This window comes from Plecotus auritus, assembly GCF_963455305.1.
Source record: "Plecotus auritus genome assembly, chromosome: 1".
Taxonomy (NCBI): domain Eukaryota; kingdom Metazoa; phylum Chordata; class Mammalia; order Chiroptera; family Vespertilionidae; genus Plecotus; species Plecotus auritus.
The window spans coordinates 245,586,797-245,602,905 of NC_137770.1; the positions used below are offsets into that span (position 1 = coordinate 245,586,797).

General features: G+C 63.1%; 1 protein-coding gene across 2 annotated transcripts in view; it reads right to left on the bottom strand.

Annotated features, from left to right (window-relative positions):
• The window catches only part of PPP2R2C (protein phosphatase 2 regulatory subunit Bgamma), an 84,455-nt gene that overhangs the window by 13,522 nt on the left and 54,824 nt on the right, over nucleotides 1-16,109 (bottom strand). For both annotated transcript variants that reach the window (XM_080644682.1, XM_080644683.1), the window contains exons 5-6: nucleotides 11,744-11,921; nucleotides 1,109-1,273 (exon numbers count right to left, since the gene is read on the bottom strand). In XM_080644682.1, the coding sequence (XP_080500808.1) occupies nucleotides 1,109-1,273; nucleotides 11,744-11,921 (343 nt within the window). The remainder of the gene's footprint in view (nucleotides 1-1,108; nucleotides 1,274-11,743; nucleotides 11,922-16,109) is intronic.

The window sequence follows — 16,109 nt, forward strand, 5'->3', positions numbered from 1 at the left end:
GGCCCACCCCGAGTCCACCCCGGGCCCACCCCGGGCCCACCCCGGGCCCACCCCGAGTCCACCCTGAGGCCCACCCCGAGGCCCACCCCGAGGCCCACCCTGAGGCCCACCCTGAGCCCCACCCTGAGCCCCACCCTGGGTCCACCCTGAGCCCCACCCCGAGGCCCACCCTGAGGCCCACCCTGAGCCCCACCCTGAGGCCCACCCTGAGCCCCACCCTGAGGCCCACCCTGAGGCCCACCCCGAGGCCCACCCCGAGTCCACCCCGAGGCCCACCCCGAGGCCCACCCCGAGTCCACCCCGAGTCCACCCTGAGCCCCACCCCGAGGCCCACCCTGGGTCCACCCTGAGGCCCACCCTGAGTCCACCCCGAGTCCACCCTGGGTCCACCCTGAGGCCCACCCAGGGCCCACCCCGAGTCCACCCTGAGTCCACCCTGAGGCCCACCCTGAGTCCACCCCGAGTCCACCCTGAGTCCACCCTGAGGCCCACCCTGAGGCCCACCCTGAGTCCACCCCGAGTCCACCCCGAGTCCACCCTGAGGCCCACCCTGAGGCCCACCCTGAGTCCACCCCGAGTCCACCCTGAGTCCACCCTGAGGCCCACCCTGAGGCCCACCCTGAGGCCCACCCTGAGCCCCACCCTGAGGTCCACCCTAGGCCCACCCTGAGGCCCACCCTGAGGCCCACCCTGAGTCCACCCCGAGTCCACCCTGAGCCCCACCCTGAGGCCCACCCTGGGTCCACCCTGAGCCCCACCCTGAGGCCCACCCTGGGTCCACCCTGAGCCCCACCCTGAGGCCCACCCTGGGTCCACCCTGAGCCCCACCCTAGGCCCACCCCGGGCCCACCCTGAGGCCCACCCCAGGGCCCACCCCGAGTCCACCCCGGGCCCACCCCGGGCCCACCCTGAGACCCACCCTGAGGCCCACCCCAAGGCCCACGCTGGGTCCACTCTGAGGCCCACGCTGGGTCCACCTTGGGGCCCACACTGTCTTCTCTATCCCCCCCACGCCACCCCTCAGCAGCCTCGCCTCCCTTCGAACCTGCCTCTCCCGACCAGCCACCCGCCCGCCCCCGCTGTCCCCTCAGAGACCCAGGGCGCTCACGCTTGGAGTGCTTGTCGCACAGGGCGGCCGCCCGCATGTCGCAGAGGCGCAGGGAGCCCTTGCTGCTGCTGTAGACGAAGAGGTTGCAGTGGTGCGGGTGGAACTCGGACGCCGTGATCACCTCCGTGAGGTCCTCCATGTTGGCCGGCTTGATGTCCACGATGTCTGGCCCGTCAAGGAAGGTGCGGGCTGCTCTGCCTCCCCGAGTGCGACACCTCAGGCCCCACCCTACGCCCGGGGTCCCACCCCTACACCCGGGGTCTCCCCACCCCTACACCCCAGTGTCTCCCCAACCCTATACGCTGGGGCCTCCACCTCCACACCCTGGGGTCGCCCCACCCCTACACCCCAAGGTCACCCCACCCCTACACCCCGGGGTCTCCCCACCCCTACACCCTGGAGTCTCCACACCCTACACCCTGGGGTCACCCCACCCTACACCCTGGGGTCACCTCACCCCTACACCCCGGGGTTGCCCCACCCCTACACCCTGGGGTTGCCCCACCCCTACACCCTGGGGTCTCCCCACACCCTCTCCCTGACACCCTCACACCCTCTCCCTGACACCCTCACACCCTCTCCCTGACACCCTCACACCCTCTCCCTAACACCCTGGGGTCTCCCCACCCCCTCTCCCTGACATACCCCACGTCTAAGCCGCCTCTCCGTTCCCCAAGCCCCTGGACAAACATGCGCCCCAAGGAGTCCCCAAGCTGCAGGCCTGCATGTTGAACCGCCCACTGGCTGCCCCTTCCGGGTGCCCGTCCATTGTCCCCCAAAGCCTGGACTTGCCACCTCCCTCCTGACCTGAGCCTCCCCCCGCCAGTGCCATCCACTGAGGCCTCTCCACCTGCCCGCCCCCCCCCGCTCCCCCCCGTCAGGAGCGGGCAGAAGGCAGAGCGTGGTGGAGACCTGCTGCACACTGGGCACCCGGGACCCTCCCCGCGCCCCTGCCCGCTCCCCGCCCCACCCCGCCCGGCCCCGCCCCAGCGCCCACTCCCCTCTGCCGGCAGCAGGACTCCTTTGGGGAGAGGCCCTGCCTTCTGGGGTTTCGGCTCGGATCCGTGCCTCCCACCCACTCAGCCACCACGAGGGACGAGCACACGGCTGTCTCGGGGGCCCTGGAGGGGCGCTGGCCTGGGGCCCTGGGAACGCTGGGGGCCACCCCTCCCCTCTGCTGGCGGTGAGGCAGGGAGGGGCCTGTATCTGTGTATCTGCTGCCGGGGCAGCGGGAAGCCCGGAGCCGGGCAGAGGCGCTGGAGGCGGAGGACGGTGTGCAGTGCCTCCGCGTCCCCGTCCCCCATCAGGCTGCACTGGAGCCGAGCCCACACCGTGAACACGTGCTGCTTGGGACCGAGAATTCTTCGCCTGCAAAGGAGTGTCCCTGACGGCCACACGGGAGCCCAGAGGGCAAGCGCCTTGTCGGGATGACGCAGCAGCGGGAGTGGCTTTGCGGGTCACCCCACCCTACACCCTGGGGTCGCCCCACCCTACACCCTGGGGTCTCCCCAGCCCTACACCCTGGGGTCGCCCCACCCTACACCCTGGGGTCTCCCCAGCCCTACACCCTACCACAACAGTACATCAGAGCCCCAGCGGGCGCTCCAGGCTCAGCACACACAGCCTCGCCATCTACCTTCGGGCGTCAGATCCCACGTGTCCACTGGCCCTACGGCACTTCCCCTCGACAGCCACCTTGGTGTGGGGTCTTCCCGGCTGCCTGGGGCGCGGCGCTGCGGTCCCTCTGAATGAGAGCCCCGGCCCCTGCATGTGCCCTGGCCCAGGGTCAGCTCAGCCAGCTCCTGCTGGTGACAGGACGAGTACCCCGGTTCTCGGTGCCTTGGTTTCCTCACCTGTGAAATGGGTTAACAGTCCCCACCCCGGGCTCGCGGCGAAGACTAGACGAGGCACGGCCCTTGGCACACCGCCTGCCGCATCTCAGAGCCCCCTGCCGGTCAGCGGCCGCCACTGGCGTGACATGAACACCAGCAGCAGCTCTGAGACGCACTCCCGTCAGGTCAGCCCCTCCGCCCCATCCCAGCTGCTTTCTCTCAGTAGAAAGGGGCGTCTTCTGGAAGCTGCTGTGAGCACGAGAGTTTATAACCATCAGAAGACCTTGACCCTGCACGTGAGCGCCCCAGGAGGGTCTGTGCTTGCGCTCAAATCCCGCCTCCCGGGAAGCATGGCGCTTCCCAGATACGGAGACTCCCACGGAAACAGGCAGGGAGGACCAGGGGCTGCGTCACCCCGCCTGGAGCAGTTGCCCTGGAAACGGGTTTTCTGTGCGAAAAGAAGCGGAGATTAAATCACGAGGGGCTGAAGGCTGAATGAGGAAGAGCTGCAGCCTCGGTGACGCGAATGCCACCCACATCAGCCTTGCCGTCCCGCCGACCGCCCGGGCCTCGGAGACCCTCTCCTGCTGTTTCAAAAAAGGACTCTGCCCTGGCTGGTGGCTCAGTGGTTAGAGCGCCGGCCTGTGCCCTGAAGGGTCACGGGCTTTATTCCTGGTCAAGAGCATGCACCTGGGTTGCATGTTCAATCCCTGTCCCTGGTTGGGACGCATGAGGGAGGCAACCCATCCATGGGTCTCTCTCTCTCTCCCTCTCCCCCTCTCCCTCTCCCCCCCTCCCTCCCTTCCACTCTCTAAAAATCAATGGAAAAATCTCCTCAAGTGAGCACTAGCAAAACAAGGGCTCTGGATATGGTGGGTGCCAGGGAAGGACAGGGTGCCACGCGGAGCCTGCATTTCCACATGACCCTGGTGGAGGGAGACAAAGCCAGAGTCAGGGTCAATGTGTGTCTCTGAACCCCAAGATCCAGAGCCCACGCCCGGCACCCCTGGGGCCGGACGGCATCCTTCAGGACCCGACCATCTACCCAGCCGCTCCAAGACCTCGGCTCAGCCCCCAAGGGCCTGCCTGCGCCCGCTGTCCGGCTCCTCCCTGTGTGAGGGGAGCCAGTAACTGAGTGGGGCTGTCCCTGTTGCCCCCTCAGTCCCATCACAAAGCGGGGCCTGCGGGCGGCCTTCTGACAGGGAAGGAGGTCCAGACGGAGCCTCGGTACAGAGCACGACAATACGCCCCACGCAGACACGTGGACACGCCTCCTGGGCCCACGCCGGCGGCCACACGCCTGGCCACTAAGAGGCACTTGGTCCTCCAGTGACCGTGGCAGCGGCCCTGACTCGGCGGTGCCCAGTGCTGGGTTGGGAGCCTGGGCTCCGGTCGGGGCGGCTGTCCTCGCTCTCGCTGGAATGACAGTGCCACCTGAGCGAGCCATGTCCCTCCTGCACGCCTGCTTCCCCAGGTGCAACATGAGGGGCTGGGCGTGCCCCCGAGGGCCTTGCATTGCGAGGATTAACCCCCAGGGCCCTCCTGGCTCCTTGGGCAGCGGTCCAACCCCGCAGACGGGGCTCCAGGCGGTTCGGGCAGGACGGACCCCCCTGGGAAGGAGCATAAATAGACTCACCACGACCCCCCCCCGCCCCCGCCGGCCAAGCGGATGGGTCATCCGTGCTCCTTCCATTTCACTGTCCCCCACCTGTCCATGGGCTGCTATCAAACGCCCCACTGCACTGCGGGGCGAGGAATGGCCCTCCCACGAGGAAGGCTTGGCAGCACAGGTGGGCGGACAGGAGCCGTCAGGCCGGGCGTGGACAGGGGAGAGGGTGGACTCGCTCAGCCCCCCTCCACAGCACAGGTATCTTTCTCCAGCGTGGTGGGCTGAGTGGTGCCCCCCAAAACACATCCACCTCCTCACCCTCAGAGGCTGTGAGTGCAACTTCACTTAGAAAAGGGCCTTTGGAAAGGGGAGGGGAGGGGAGGGGAGGGAGAAGGGAAGGGAGGGAGGAGAAGGGAGGGGAGGGAGGGGAGAGGAGGGGAGAGGAGGAGAAGGGAAGGGAGGGAGGAGAAGGGAGGAGAGGGAGGGGAGAGGAGGGGAGAGGAGGGAGGGGAGGGGATGGGAGGAGAGGGGAGGGGAGGGGAGGGGAGGAGAGGGGAGGGGAGGAGAGGGGAGGAGAAGGGAGGGGAGGGAGGAGAAGGGAGGGGAGGGGAGGGAAGGAGAGGGGAGGAGAAGGGAGGGGAGGGAGGAGAAGGGAGGGGAGGGGAGGGAAGGAGAGGGGAGGAGACGGGAGGGGAGGGAGGAGAAGGGAGGGGAGGGAGGAGAAGGGAGGGGAGGGAGAAGAAGGGAGGGGAGGGGAGGGAAGGAGAGGGGGGGAGAAGGGAGGGGAGGGAGAAGGGAGGGGAAGGGAGGGGAGGGAGGAGAAGAGAGGGGAGGGGAGGGGAGGAGAGAGGAGGAGAGAGGAGGGAGGAGAAGGGAAGGGAGGGGAGGGAAGGGGAGGGAAGGGGAAGGAAGGGGAGGGGAGGGGAGGGGAGGGAGGAGAAGGGAAGGGAGGGGAGGGGAGAGGAGGAGAGGAGAGGGAGAGAGGAGGGCCTGGCAGGGCTCCTGCAGTCATCAGGTTTGCGGGATTTTTATAGAAACTCCTTTGCCTCCTGCTGCCACGGGCGTCACCTGACACCCCGAAGCGGGTGGCGGTCACCCAGCACCACCCGCCACCGCCTCAGGCCCAGTGCTGCGTGCACCCACTGCGGGGCCTGCGGAACGCCACACGGGAGGTCCCTGTGCTTCCAGGGCCCTCGTCCCACCGAGCTGCCTGACAGCCTCGGTCCCACCTGCACGGGGCGCGGTACAGCGGCCATCGCTCATGCACAGGAAGGAGGGACCGTCCGTCAGGCAGTGGAGACGGGAAATGGGCACATGTGGTGGGTCACTCTGCCAGGGGCTCCGGTGAGCACTGGGCCTGGGGAGCAGCCGCAAACGCCAGGAAGCAACAAGCAAGAGCCGGCACCGTGATGGCTTCGGGGAGAGGCCTCAGCAGACACAGCAGCTCCCTGAGCAGGAGACACGCCCCAGCCCCCAGGGAGCTAGTGAGGGCAGCACCCCCACCCCCACCCCAGGAAGGGCAGGCCCAGGCTGCACGCAGAGGTGGCAGAGCAGAGGCGGAACCCTGGCTGCCTGACTTCCAGCCCGGGCTCCCCGCTGCCTCTCTGTCAGGGAGCGACTGCATCTCCACACGACACGCAGCTCCCCCAGGGGGTCAGCGCCCCCAAGGGCACCGCTGCTGGGCTCGCTGGACTGGCCTGCCCCCCCGGGAGGTGGACTGGGAGAGCGGGCGGGCCTCAGCGACCCGCAGGATGTGGCCTTGGGCTCCACCGATTCAACGGAGCAAAGCGTGCCTCATCCACATGTCTGGGCGGGAACACGCTCAGGATGGGAGAGGCTGTTACCATGGTGACAGCAGCCGCGGCGTGAGGGTGGAGGCAGCTCTCCCAAGGGCCATGAGGGGCCTCCCACACAGGCCCCAGGGACGCGGGCTGTGCCGGTGCCCCGAAGGCCTCCCTCACATGGAGGCGGCCTCACCGGGACACAGCCAGCAAGGCGGCTTCCTTTCCAGCCAGTTTCTCCAGACGCTGACCGGGCGGCAACCACGAGCGGTCAGGCCGAACCACGCCGATCGTGCAGGAGGGTTCCTGGCAGCCTGGCCCGAGTGAGCTTCTCCAGGGCGCCACGGCAAAACGCCACTGCCGGTGGCTTGAACCGCAGAGAATTATCTTCTCACAGTTCTCAGTGCCACAGTCCATGATCGAGGTGCAAGCAAAGGTGGGTTCTTCGAGGCCGCTCTCCTGGGCCTGCCCACGGCACCGTCTCTCTGTGTCTTCACACGGTCTCTCCTCTGGGTGTGCATCCCTGGTGTCTTTGTCCACATCTCCTCTTCTTACCAGTCATACTGGATCATGGCCCCCCCAGTGACCTCATTTGCCTTCATCACCTCTTTAAAAATCGAACGTCCACCTTCTGATGGCCTGGGGATGTGGACTTCAGCTCTTGGGGGGGTCACAATTCAGCCTCCTTCCCTTCTCCGCTCAGAACCTTGACCTGGACAGTGCAGCCTGCTCAGGGAGCAGAAGCCAGGTGGCTGGGGCAGGTGGGACCATGGGAGAGGGGCCTTTCTGCGTAACGGCTCCCTGCACAAGCCCTGGTGCCCGTGCGTGTTTTCTCTGGGTGGTGAGCCAGCCTCCGCATCCCTACCGCAGCCGGGGTGTATGACTCCCAGATGCTCAGGCAGGAGAGAAAGCAGTGGATTCTGAGTCATAAAGATCGGGACACGACAGCTCAACCTCACCATGTGTGTGACTTAGGGAAACTTCCTCGGCCTCTCTGTGCCTTGCTTTTCTCGCCTGTAGAATGGGTTGGTCCTATCTGCTTTGCAGGGCTGCAATAAGGATTTAATGAAATGACACATGGCCAAGGCCCTAGCACATGGTTAGTACTTTTAGCAGTAAACCCGTTAGCTGAATCAGAATCAGCCTTTTCTCTTCCTCTGGGAAAAAACAGGAAATGAAGCAGGTTGAAAAGGCTGCGGAGGGGGGGGGCGGGGGGAGGGGGGCGGGTTGTGCTGACTTGCATGCCTGGGTTTCTGAGACCCGGGAGGGGAAGGCCACGGTGGACAGAGCTGGACACACTCCCAAGTGGCTGCCTTCCCCTGGCTCTGAGAAGGGGCAATCCGGCCCCACCCTGGCTTCCTGGGGCTCCTAGCCCAGCAGCGAAGCCCGCTATCAGCCCCCCACGCGATTGCTCCAGGAGGGACACTCAGGACGCACGTGAAGGGATTTATAACAAGGCCCTGGAGTGGTCTGGAGAGTCGGGGGACGGGTCCTCTGAGGCAATGGCATTAAGCCAAGGCCGAGAGCCAGCGGGAGTTATCTGGGCGGAAGGGCCAGGGTGTGGGGGGTGATCCATGTGAGGGGGAGGCATAAGCTGAGGAGCTGTGAGCGGCAGGCTGGGAGGGAGGGGAGAGGGAGGCCGACAGGGCTGCAGCCTGGGATCGGCCAGTTTTAATCGGCAGCGTGTTACAGACACGCCAGGGAGGCCTGTCAGGAAGGCGGCAGAAGCACCACGGAGTGGCACGTCCCCACCATTAGAGGAGACGTTAGGAACAGAGCGTCCAGCGCTCAGGCATCGGCCACCTGTGTTACACACGGTCCCAGGGTGACCTGCAGGGGTGTGAAAAGTGCCCGCTTTCCCTTAGAATCCAAAACAAGAGCCAGGAGACATTATCCCCTCGCTGGGGCTGATGGGCAGTCTGAGTGACCGGGGCCAGGAGGGGCCGCAGGCAGTGTACCCGCTTCTCAGAGTTGAAAGGACCACCTCCATGAGAGACCCGGAGTCTGACTCCCAGGCCCTGCCACTGCCCAGCTGGGTGACTCTGAATCAATCACCTAACCTCTCTGTGGCTTACTTCCTCCTGTAAAGGGGGGGGGGGCATGTTGCCCTGGCCCATTTGGCTCAGTGGATAGAGCATTGGCCTGCAGATGGAAGGGTCCTGGGTTTGATTCCAGTCAAGGGCACATACCTCCTCGGCTGCAGGCTCAACCCCTGGACCCAGGCGGGGCATATGTGGGAGGCAACCAATCGATGTGTCTCTCTCACATCAATGTTTCTCTCTCTCTCTCTCTCTCTCTCTCTCTCTCTCTCTCTCTCTCTCTCTCTCCCCCCTCACCCACCCTCCACTTTCTCTGAAGTGGGAAAATATCCTCAGGTGAGGATTAACAGAAATAAAACAAAAAAAGGGGGCATGTTCATAACGCCTGCTCCACAGTGTCGCCGAGAGGATTAAGTAGGTTAATATGTTCCAGGTGCTTAGAACACTGTCTGGCACAGAGTAAGTGGCACAGAGCAAGGGCTCAGTTAGAGGTGCGGGTGTGTGGGAGGTGGTGAGGGTGATGATCCTGCAGGACTGGCTGCCGGAGGAGTCAGCACCGTGGACAGCGCACAGGGAGCGAGCGCCCTGGGCAGCGCATCGGGAGTTGGGTCAGCACCGTGGACAGCGCACGGGCACGCTCAGCGTGGTGGAGGCTGACCGGCCTGGCCTTGGGGAGGCCTCAGAGCAGCAGTGAGGTGCTGTCAGGGGTTAACAACAGGTTTTCCAAGCAGAAAACTGATTTGGGGGATTCGGACTTGGGGCATTTCTGAGCAGATGCTCCCCGTTTCCTCCTCTGCACAGTGGTACTGTGAGGTGCCAACCATGGTCATGGAGGAGTGGGTCGTGGGTCTATGGCACATCAGGCCCTGTACCCACCGGCTCCACTCGCCCAGCCCCGGCCCCAGAGGCACAGCCCACTGACCAGAGGGGAACAGCGAGGCTGAGCGACTGGCAGGTCGCTTGTGAGTGACAGAAGCGGTTGGACCCCGGGATCTCAGTGCTTCGCCAGCAGAGAGCCTGGCAGGCAGAAGGGCCTTGGTGGGTCCCCACCAGTGTTCCCTGCGTGGGGGACAAGCCCGGCCCGCAGGCTGCGCTGTGCCAGAGGCTTGGAACCTCTGCCCTGACTGCTGGCCCACCACCCAGCCTCGCTTCGGGACCTGCTCAGGAAACAGGAATTAGACATTGTTCCAGACTGGGGGCTGGTGCAAGGCCAGCTTCCACCAGGAGAAATCGCTCAGCGGAGGGAGAAAAATCAATGGAGCCATCTTCGCAATCCTCCGGTGCTAAACATAAAGCCGAGGTTCCTCGGCCGAGGCCACCTGAGCAACCTGTTACCTTTAACCCGCATCGCACTCGAGAAAAATGACCCCGCGCTGCCAACCGTCTCAGAATGTTGGTATTGGAGGATGTGAGCGGTGGCTTAAAGAGACGTGGAGATGGCATTGGGGCAAAACAAACCATCAGAGAACCCGCAGGAATTTTGAGAACGAGCCTTAGCTATCCCGGGGGGCTGTTGTTGAAGAGGGAAAACCAATGCCAGTCACCGGCTGGGGCCCGATTAGTGACTGACTTCTTTATTCCTTACAAACGTCCTACCATTAAGGAATTTGGCCCAGTTTACATTCGTGTGAACAGATGGCCCAGGACGTTAAGCAATGAACCGAGCCCAGGTGGTCCAGACCCCAGCACCCCGCCTGCTCCCCTGTAGTGTCTGGGACCCGAGCACCGTGGAGCCCAGACTCACAGGGGGGTGTCTACATCCCAAGGCCAGGTGGAAACTATGAGCCTCCTCACTCCAGAGGCGGCACCTACAACCATTCACAAGTACCTACTGTGTGCGGGCCCTGCGTTACTTGTGGGGATGCAGACAGGGTGCAGACTGGGTTCCTAACCCCCAGGGTGTCCTGGAAAATGGGGGCGGGGCATATTAACAGGTGAGGAAAGCCCAGTGTGACAGGGAGGGGGGCCACACGCAGCGTGACTCCCCGATGAACCCGTCGGCCGGGGGGAGGTCTGCACAGCCACCGCGGGCTGGAGACTCCATCACTCCTCCGTCGGCTGAGCTGGCACCTAGGTCTACGGCGAGGCCGCCGGAGCCCCACTCTGCAGCCGGCAGGGCGTACCACGCACGCTCCTCCGCCCCCAAGGCCAGGACGCGTCTATAGCTGATCAACTAACAATTCAGTTTCACAAATCAGAGGCTACACACAGGCAGGATCTGCAGCCAGGGAAGCGCCCCAGTTCCCCAGGGGACCCCAAACCCGACGCTCCCTTCCTGTCACCAGCCCTCGCCTCCTCAGCTGACTTAGGTCTGGGGGTCAGTCATTACTTCCACTCCTTGCATTCACCGTCAGCCCCATGTCTGCCGTGCACGTGGGAAAACCGCTGCCCGGGCCCTCCAGCCACCCCGCGCCTGCAGCCCAGCGAGTCCCCGGAGAAAAATGCGCGCCCACGTGCTCTCCGGCCCACGCGCTCCCACGAGCAGGGCCTCCTTCACTACACCTGGGCACCGTCCTTCAACAGAGCAGCCTGGTGTCGAAGGCGGAAACGAGACTCCGGGGCTGGAGGTGCGACTCCTGCCAGGAGTGGGCTCTGAGCACGTTCACTTGGGCTCCCTGTGACTCAGTTCCCTCATCTGTAAAGGAGGATCGTAGCTGCGCCTGCCTCACAGGGTTGTTGTGGGGATGAAATGCGTTAATAGTAAGATGTGCTAATGCTAGACAAGCGCCTCGCTGTAATTATCGGTAATATTATCAGTCGTCAGAACAGCGGCATCGTAGCAACCAGCCTGCTCTCCCCACTGCAGCCCTGCTGGGCCGGCCTCAGCCCTTCCCCAGGCCCAGGCTCGCGTATGGACAGTCCATTCCTCACCAGCTGCTGGGCGCTGGACTCGATCCTAGTGCCCCTAGCTTGTCCAGACACAGGGAGCCACCAAGCAGGGCCCCCGACTCCGTCCGGCTGGGTTTCTGACACCCTCGTTGTCACTCTAAGTCCTGGGTGGAACCCCAGCGGGGAGGGTCCAGAGGAGCCCTTGGTGGACGGTTTCAGGAGAATCAGCTGTCCCTCCTCTGGGAGGGGTGACCCCAGGACCTTATCTCCTCCTTCGTCCCTGGTGAGGTCCCAGGGTGACAAGGATCACAGCCACCCCGGCGAGGAGGAGGCGAGGGGTCAAATGTAACCCTCACAGCCCTGGTTCTAAAGTGTTCACAAAATCTCAGTGTGACCTCACGTCTGCGCGTCATTCACACACTGTGGACTCACCAAAGCTGAACGAAGCAGAAGCCCCCAAGCCAGCTCCTTACAAGCCAGCCAGCCAGCCCCACCCAGAAGCCACCGCGGGAGACGCCGGCGGCGGCGGCGGCGGGAAAGGATACTGAAGCTCCTGTCGGTGATGGCCAGGTGCCAGAGGTTGATGCGCAGGTCGTCGGCTGACATGTACGTCTCGCAGTCGCTGTTGACGGAGATGGAGTTGATGTGGTAGGTATGGCCATTGGCAAAGACCCTCCGTGGGCTCACCTCCACCATCAGGTCCATGGGCTTCAGCACGGGCACCTACCGAGGAGGAGGGCAGGTCAGAGCGGCCACTTGCCGGGGGCAGGCCACCTGGGCCAGGCAGCCACAGCGGGGAGGGCACCAGCGGGCATCCATCCCGCACGTGTCAGAAATAATGTCCATCACCACCAGCCCTGCAGCCCCGCAGGAAAGCCCACCTCTTTGGCTTGGCCTCCTGGGGTTGGTTCTGAGCCCACCATGTGACTTTGAAGAAGTGACTGGACCCCTTTGCACCCCAATTTCCTCATCTCTCAAATGGAATGAGAAGATACCATGGCAGAGTCAGCTGACTGTCCACCACACATGTGCATCCCTTCTACCGGGAAGTGACACCTGGCTGCCCAGAGAAGGACTACATTTCCCAGCTACCCTTGCATCTGGGTGTGGCCACATGACTGGTTCTGACCAATGGACTGTGAGTACAGTGATGCCCGGCACTATGGGCCAAGGTGGTTAAGAGGCAGGGGGGCCTTTTCTATCCTCTTTCTCCTTCCACTGAAGGAAGGTGAAGACCCAACCTTTAGGGATGGAGGCACATGGAATGGCAGGAGGCTGTGTCCCTGAAAGAGAGCCATGTGCCAACCTACATGCACCTTGCTAGGAGTGAGAATTACATTTTTTAAAAAAAATTTTAAATATATTTTTTATTGATTTCAGAGAGGAAGAGAGAGGGAGGGAAGAGATAGAAACATCAATGATGAGAGAGTATCATTGATCAGCTGCCTCCTACATGCCCCCCACTGGGGATCGAGCCCGCAACCCAGGCATGTGCCCTTGACCAAAATCAAACCCGGGACCCTTTAGTCTGCAGGCTGACGCTCTATCGGCTGAGCCAAACCGGCCAGGGTGAGAATGACATTTCTGTGTGCTCTGCCCTGCAATGCGGGGGTCATTTGTTAGAGCCATCAGTGTTAGCCTAACTCATACAAACTCCCACCTTGGACATGTGAGGAGTCCCTGAGACAGTATCAGATGCACGCCTCTGCTTCCCTTCGTGCTCTCTGCCTGGAATGCTCCCCCCACCCACTCTAGTGAACCCCAACTCCTCCTGCAAGATCTGGAGGCAACAGCCCCCCAGAAGTGCAGCTGCCCTGGTAGGTAGGACTGGCACACCCCCAGACACACCCAGCACACGGCCCACATCTCTATTAGGGCTCAGCATACACTGATGTGTCACTCCAGTAAAATGTGAGGTTTCAAAGGTGCCAGGACAGACAGACAGACACAATGGCCTAGCCTGGGCTCGATGCCCAGGAAATGGGGCTGGCATTGCCATTCCCACATCACCGGTGAGAAGACTGGATGCCAAGATGAACCCAACTTGTCTAAGTCACGGGGTCAGGAAATGAGAGTCAGGACAGGAAGCTGGGGTGAGTGCACCTGAGGGTTCCTGGTGCAAAGGTGCAGACTGAGACCTGCCTGCAGCTTCAAACCCTGCCCTGCCACTCACCTGTGTTACCTTCACCGGGTCACACCTCAGGCCTCCGTTTCCTTTTCTGTAAAGGCGGTGAGGCTGGTGCCTGCTCAGAGCTAGTACAGGGAGTCCCGCGCTCAGGGCTAGGGGCTTCCTGGCTGAGAGGCGGGGGAGGAAAGACCCATCCCTCCCCCTTTCTCCTGCAGCCTCCGTTTATGTTAAGTGCCGTCTCGGGATGTGTGGGACTTACAAGAACATCTCAGATGCTGGGAGGGAAATAAACAAGATTCCCGGGGGCCATGGCTCTGCCGCAGATGCCAGGCCATCAAGAGGTGATAATTGCATCTTTCCCACCAGAGGAAACCCTCCGAGCCTTTCCTGGGGCCGGCGGTGGGGGTGGGACACCATCACTCCGTTACTCGTTACTCGACAACCAAGATAATTGGCTTCCCTGCCTTCTCAGAATTTATTTGTGCAATTCGCCAGTCATGTAGAGCCACCGCGTTCAAACGTGTGTTTCTCCTCCTGGGGAGCAACACTGATCTCCACTTCGTATTTATGACAATTCGCGGGATGCTCTGTGCGTGCGCCAGCTGTCACCTCAGAAACGGCGAGGCATCATCTCCATTTGGCGGTGAGGAAACGGAGGCGGGGAGCCGGGGGGGGGCGGGATGCCCACAGCCACCCAGCGGCAGTGCAGGGAGCTGGGAGCAGTTTGTCTGCGAGCCGGGAGAGGTGCTCACACCACCCAGCCCAGGCTGCACCACTCGGAGCAGCCCACACTCGCAGCTGAGGAACGAACTGAGGGAGACGGCATTTCATGTGACAGGAACAAGCTTTTCCGAATCTGCTAGAACGGCCCCCCTGGCGAGGCTCAGTGGGTGAGCATTGACCTATGAACCAGGAGGTCACAGTTCGATTCCGTCAGGGCACATGTCCGGGTTGCAGGCTTGAACCCCAGTAGGGGGCATGCAGGAGGCAGCCGATCAATGATTCTCCCTTATCATGGATGTTTCCATCTCTCTTTCCCTCTCCCTTCCTCTTTGAAATCAATCCTATCTAATAAAAGGATAACATGCAAATTGATCATCACTCCAACACACAAGATGGCTGCCCCCATGTGGTCAAAGATGACTGCCCCCATGTGGACACAAGATGGCCAGCAGGGGAGGGCAGTTAGGAGGGACCAGGTCTGCAAAGGAGGGAAGTTGTGGGCAATCAGGCCAGCAGGGGAGGGCAGTTGGGAGGGACCAGGCCTGCAAGGGAGGGCAGTTGGGGGCGATCAAACCTGCAGGGGAGGGAAGTTAGGGGTGACCAGGCCGGCAGAGGAGGGAAGTTGGGGGCGACCAGGCCTGCAGGGAAGGGCAGTTGGAGGGGACCCAGGCCTGCAGGGGAGAGCAGTTGGGGGGGACTAGGTCTGCAGGGGAGGGCAGTTGGGGGTGACCAGGCCTGCAGGGGAGGGCAGTTAGGGGCAAACAGGCTGGCAGGGGAGCAGTTAGGCATCAATCAGGCTGGCAGGGGAGTGGTTAGGGGGTGATCAGGCTGGCAGGCAAAAGCGGTTAGGGGCAATCAGGAAGGCAGGCAGGCCAGAGCAGTTGGGAGCCAGCAGTCCTGGATTGTGAGAGGGACGTCCCAGATTGGAGAGGGCGCAGGCTGGGCAGAGACACACACCCCCATGCACGAATTTCGTGCACCGGGCCTCTAGTAAAACTATATTTTTAAAAGTCTGCTAGAATGTGCACACTGGAGCTGAAGAGGGCAGTCACCTCCCGACCCTGGTCCCCGCTCCTTGATGGCGCCCTCTGGGGCCACCTCCTGAGGCAGGCCTGTCCCAGGCGCTGGGACACCAGGAAGACTTGGGCCCAGCCTGCCCTCGGGCTCTGTGTTCACTGCAGCCTCCCAGTACCTACAGCTGGGCCTGGCACACAGTAGGTGCTCAATAAGTGCGTGTGCTGAATGGACAAATCCGGATCAGCGGTGCGCCAGCACCTCCTTCAGCAAGCACGTCCGCAGCACCCGCTATGTGCCCGGTGTCTGGAAGCCGGGGACCGAGGGGGCGCGCCCGCGTGCTTCCCGGCCGGCTGCAAGGGGGAGGGCGCCAACTTCTCCACAGCCCTCCCCGCGGACGCCACTGACCGGCCCGTGGCTCTCTCCTGGCCATGTCAGAGCAGACGGATGCCGATTCTGGGCCAGCCCGCCCTGGGTTCGGATCCCCGCTCTCGGTTCCCGTGTCTGTGACATGGGGGTGATAACCCCACGTGATAGGATGTGGGGGAGGGTTCAGTGAGCTGTGCCAGCCAGAGTGCTCGGAGGACACACCCGGCCCGTGTTCACCCTCGTTCCCGCCGAAGAACCGAGGCTGTGGAGCCTGGCGCCCCGCCCGGGTCACACCGCCAGGAGGTGGCAGAGGCAGGATTTGAACCCTGGCCCGTGGCTCTTTCTTCTGGTCCCGCGGCTGGGAGAGAGAGGAGTCCTTTGGCCTTCGAATCATGGTGAGGGCTGGGGCGGGCTTTAGCACGGCTCCGTGGCTTACCCGCCGGCTCTCTGTAAATCAAAGGCCATCTCGGAAGCTGAGTCTCCGTAGAGGCTGCACGAGGCGCAGCCCCAGGCCTCCCTCTGCCCCTCGGCAAAGGGCTCGGAGTCCACTCAGCTCAGCCACGGGTTCTCCGCTGGCTCTGCCACTCACTAGCTGGGCGGCTCCAGGGGAGTTCCTGCCCCTCTCTGGGCCTCAGTTTCCCTCTGTGTGACACGGGGTTGCAGACTTGCTATGCACC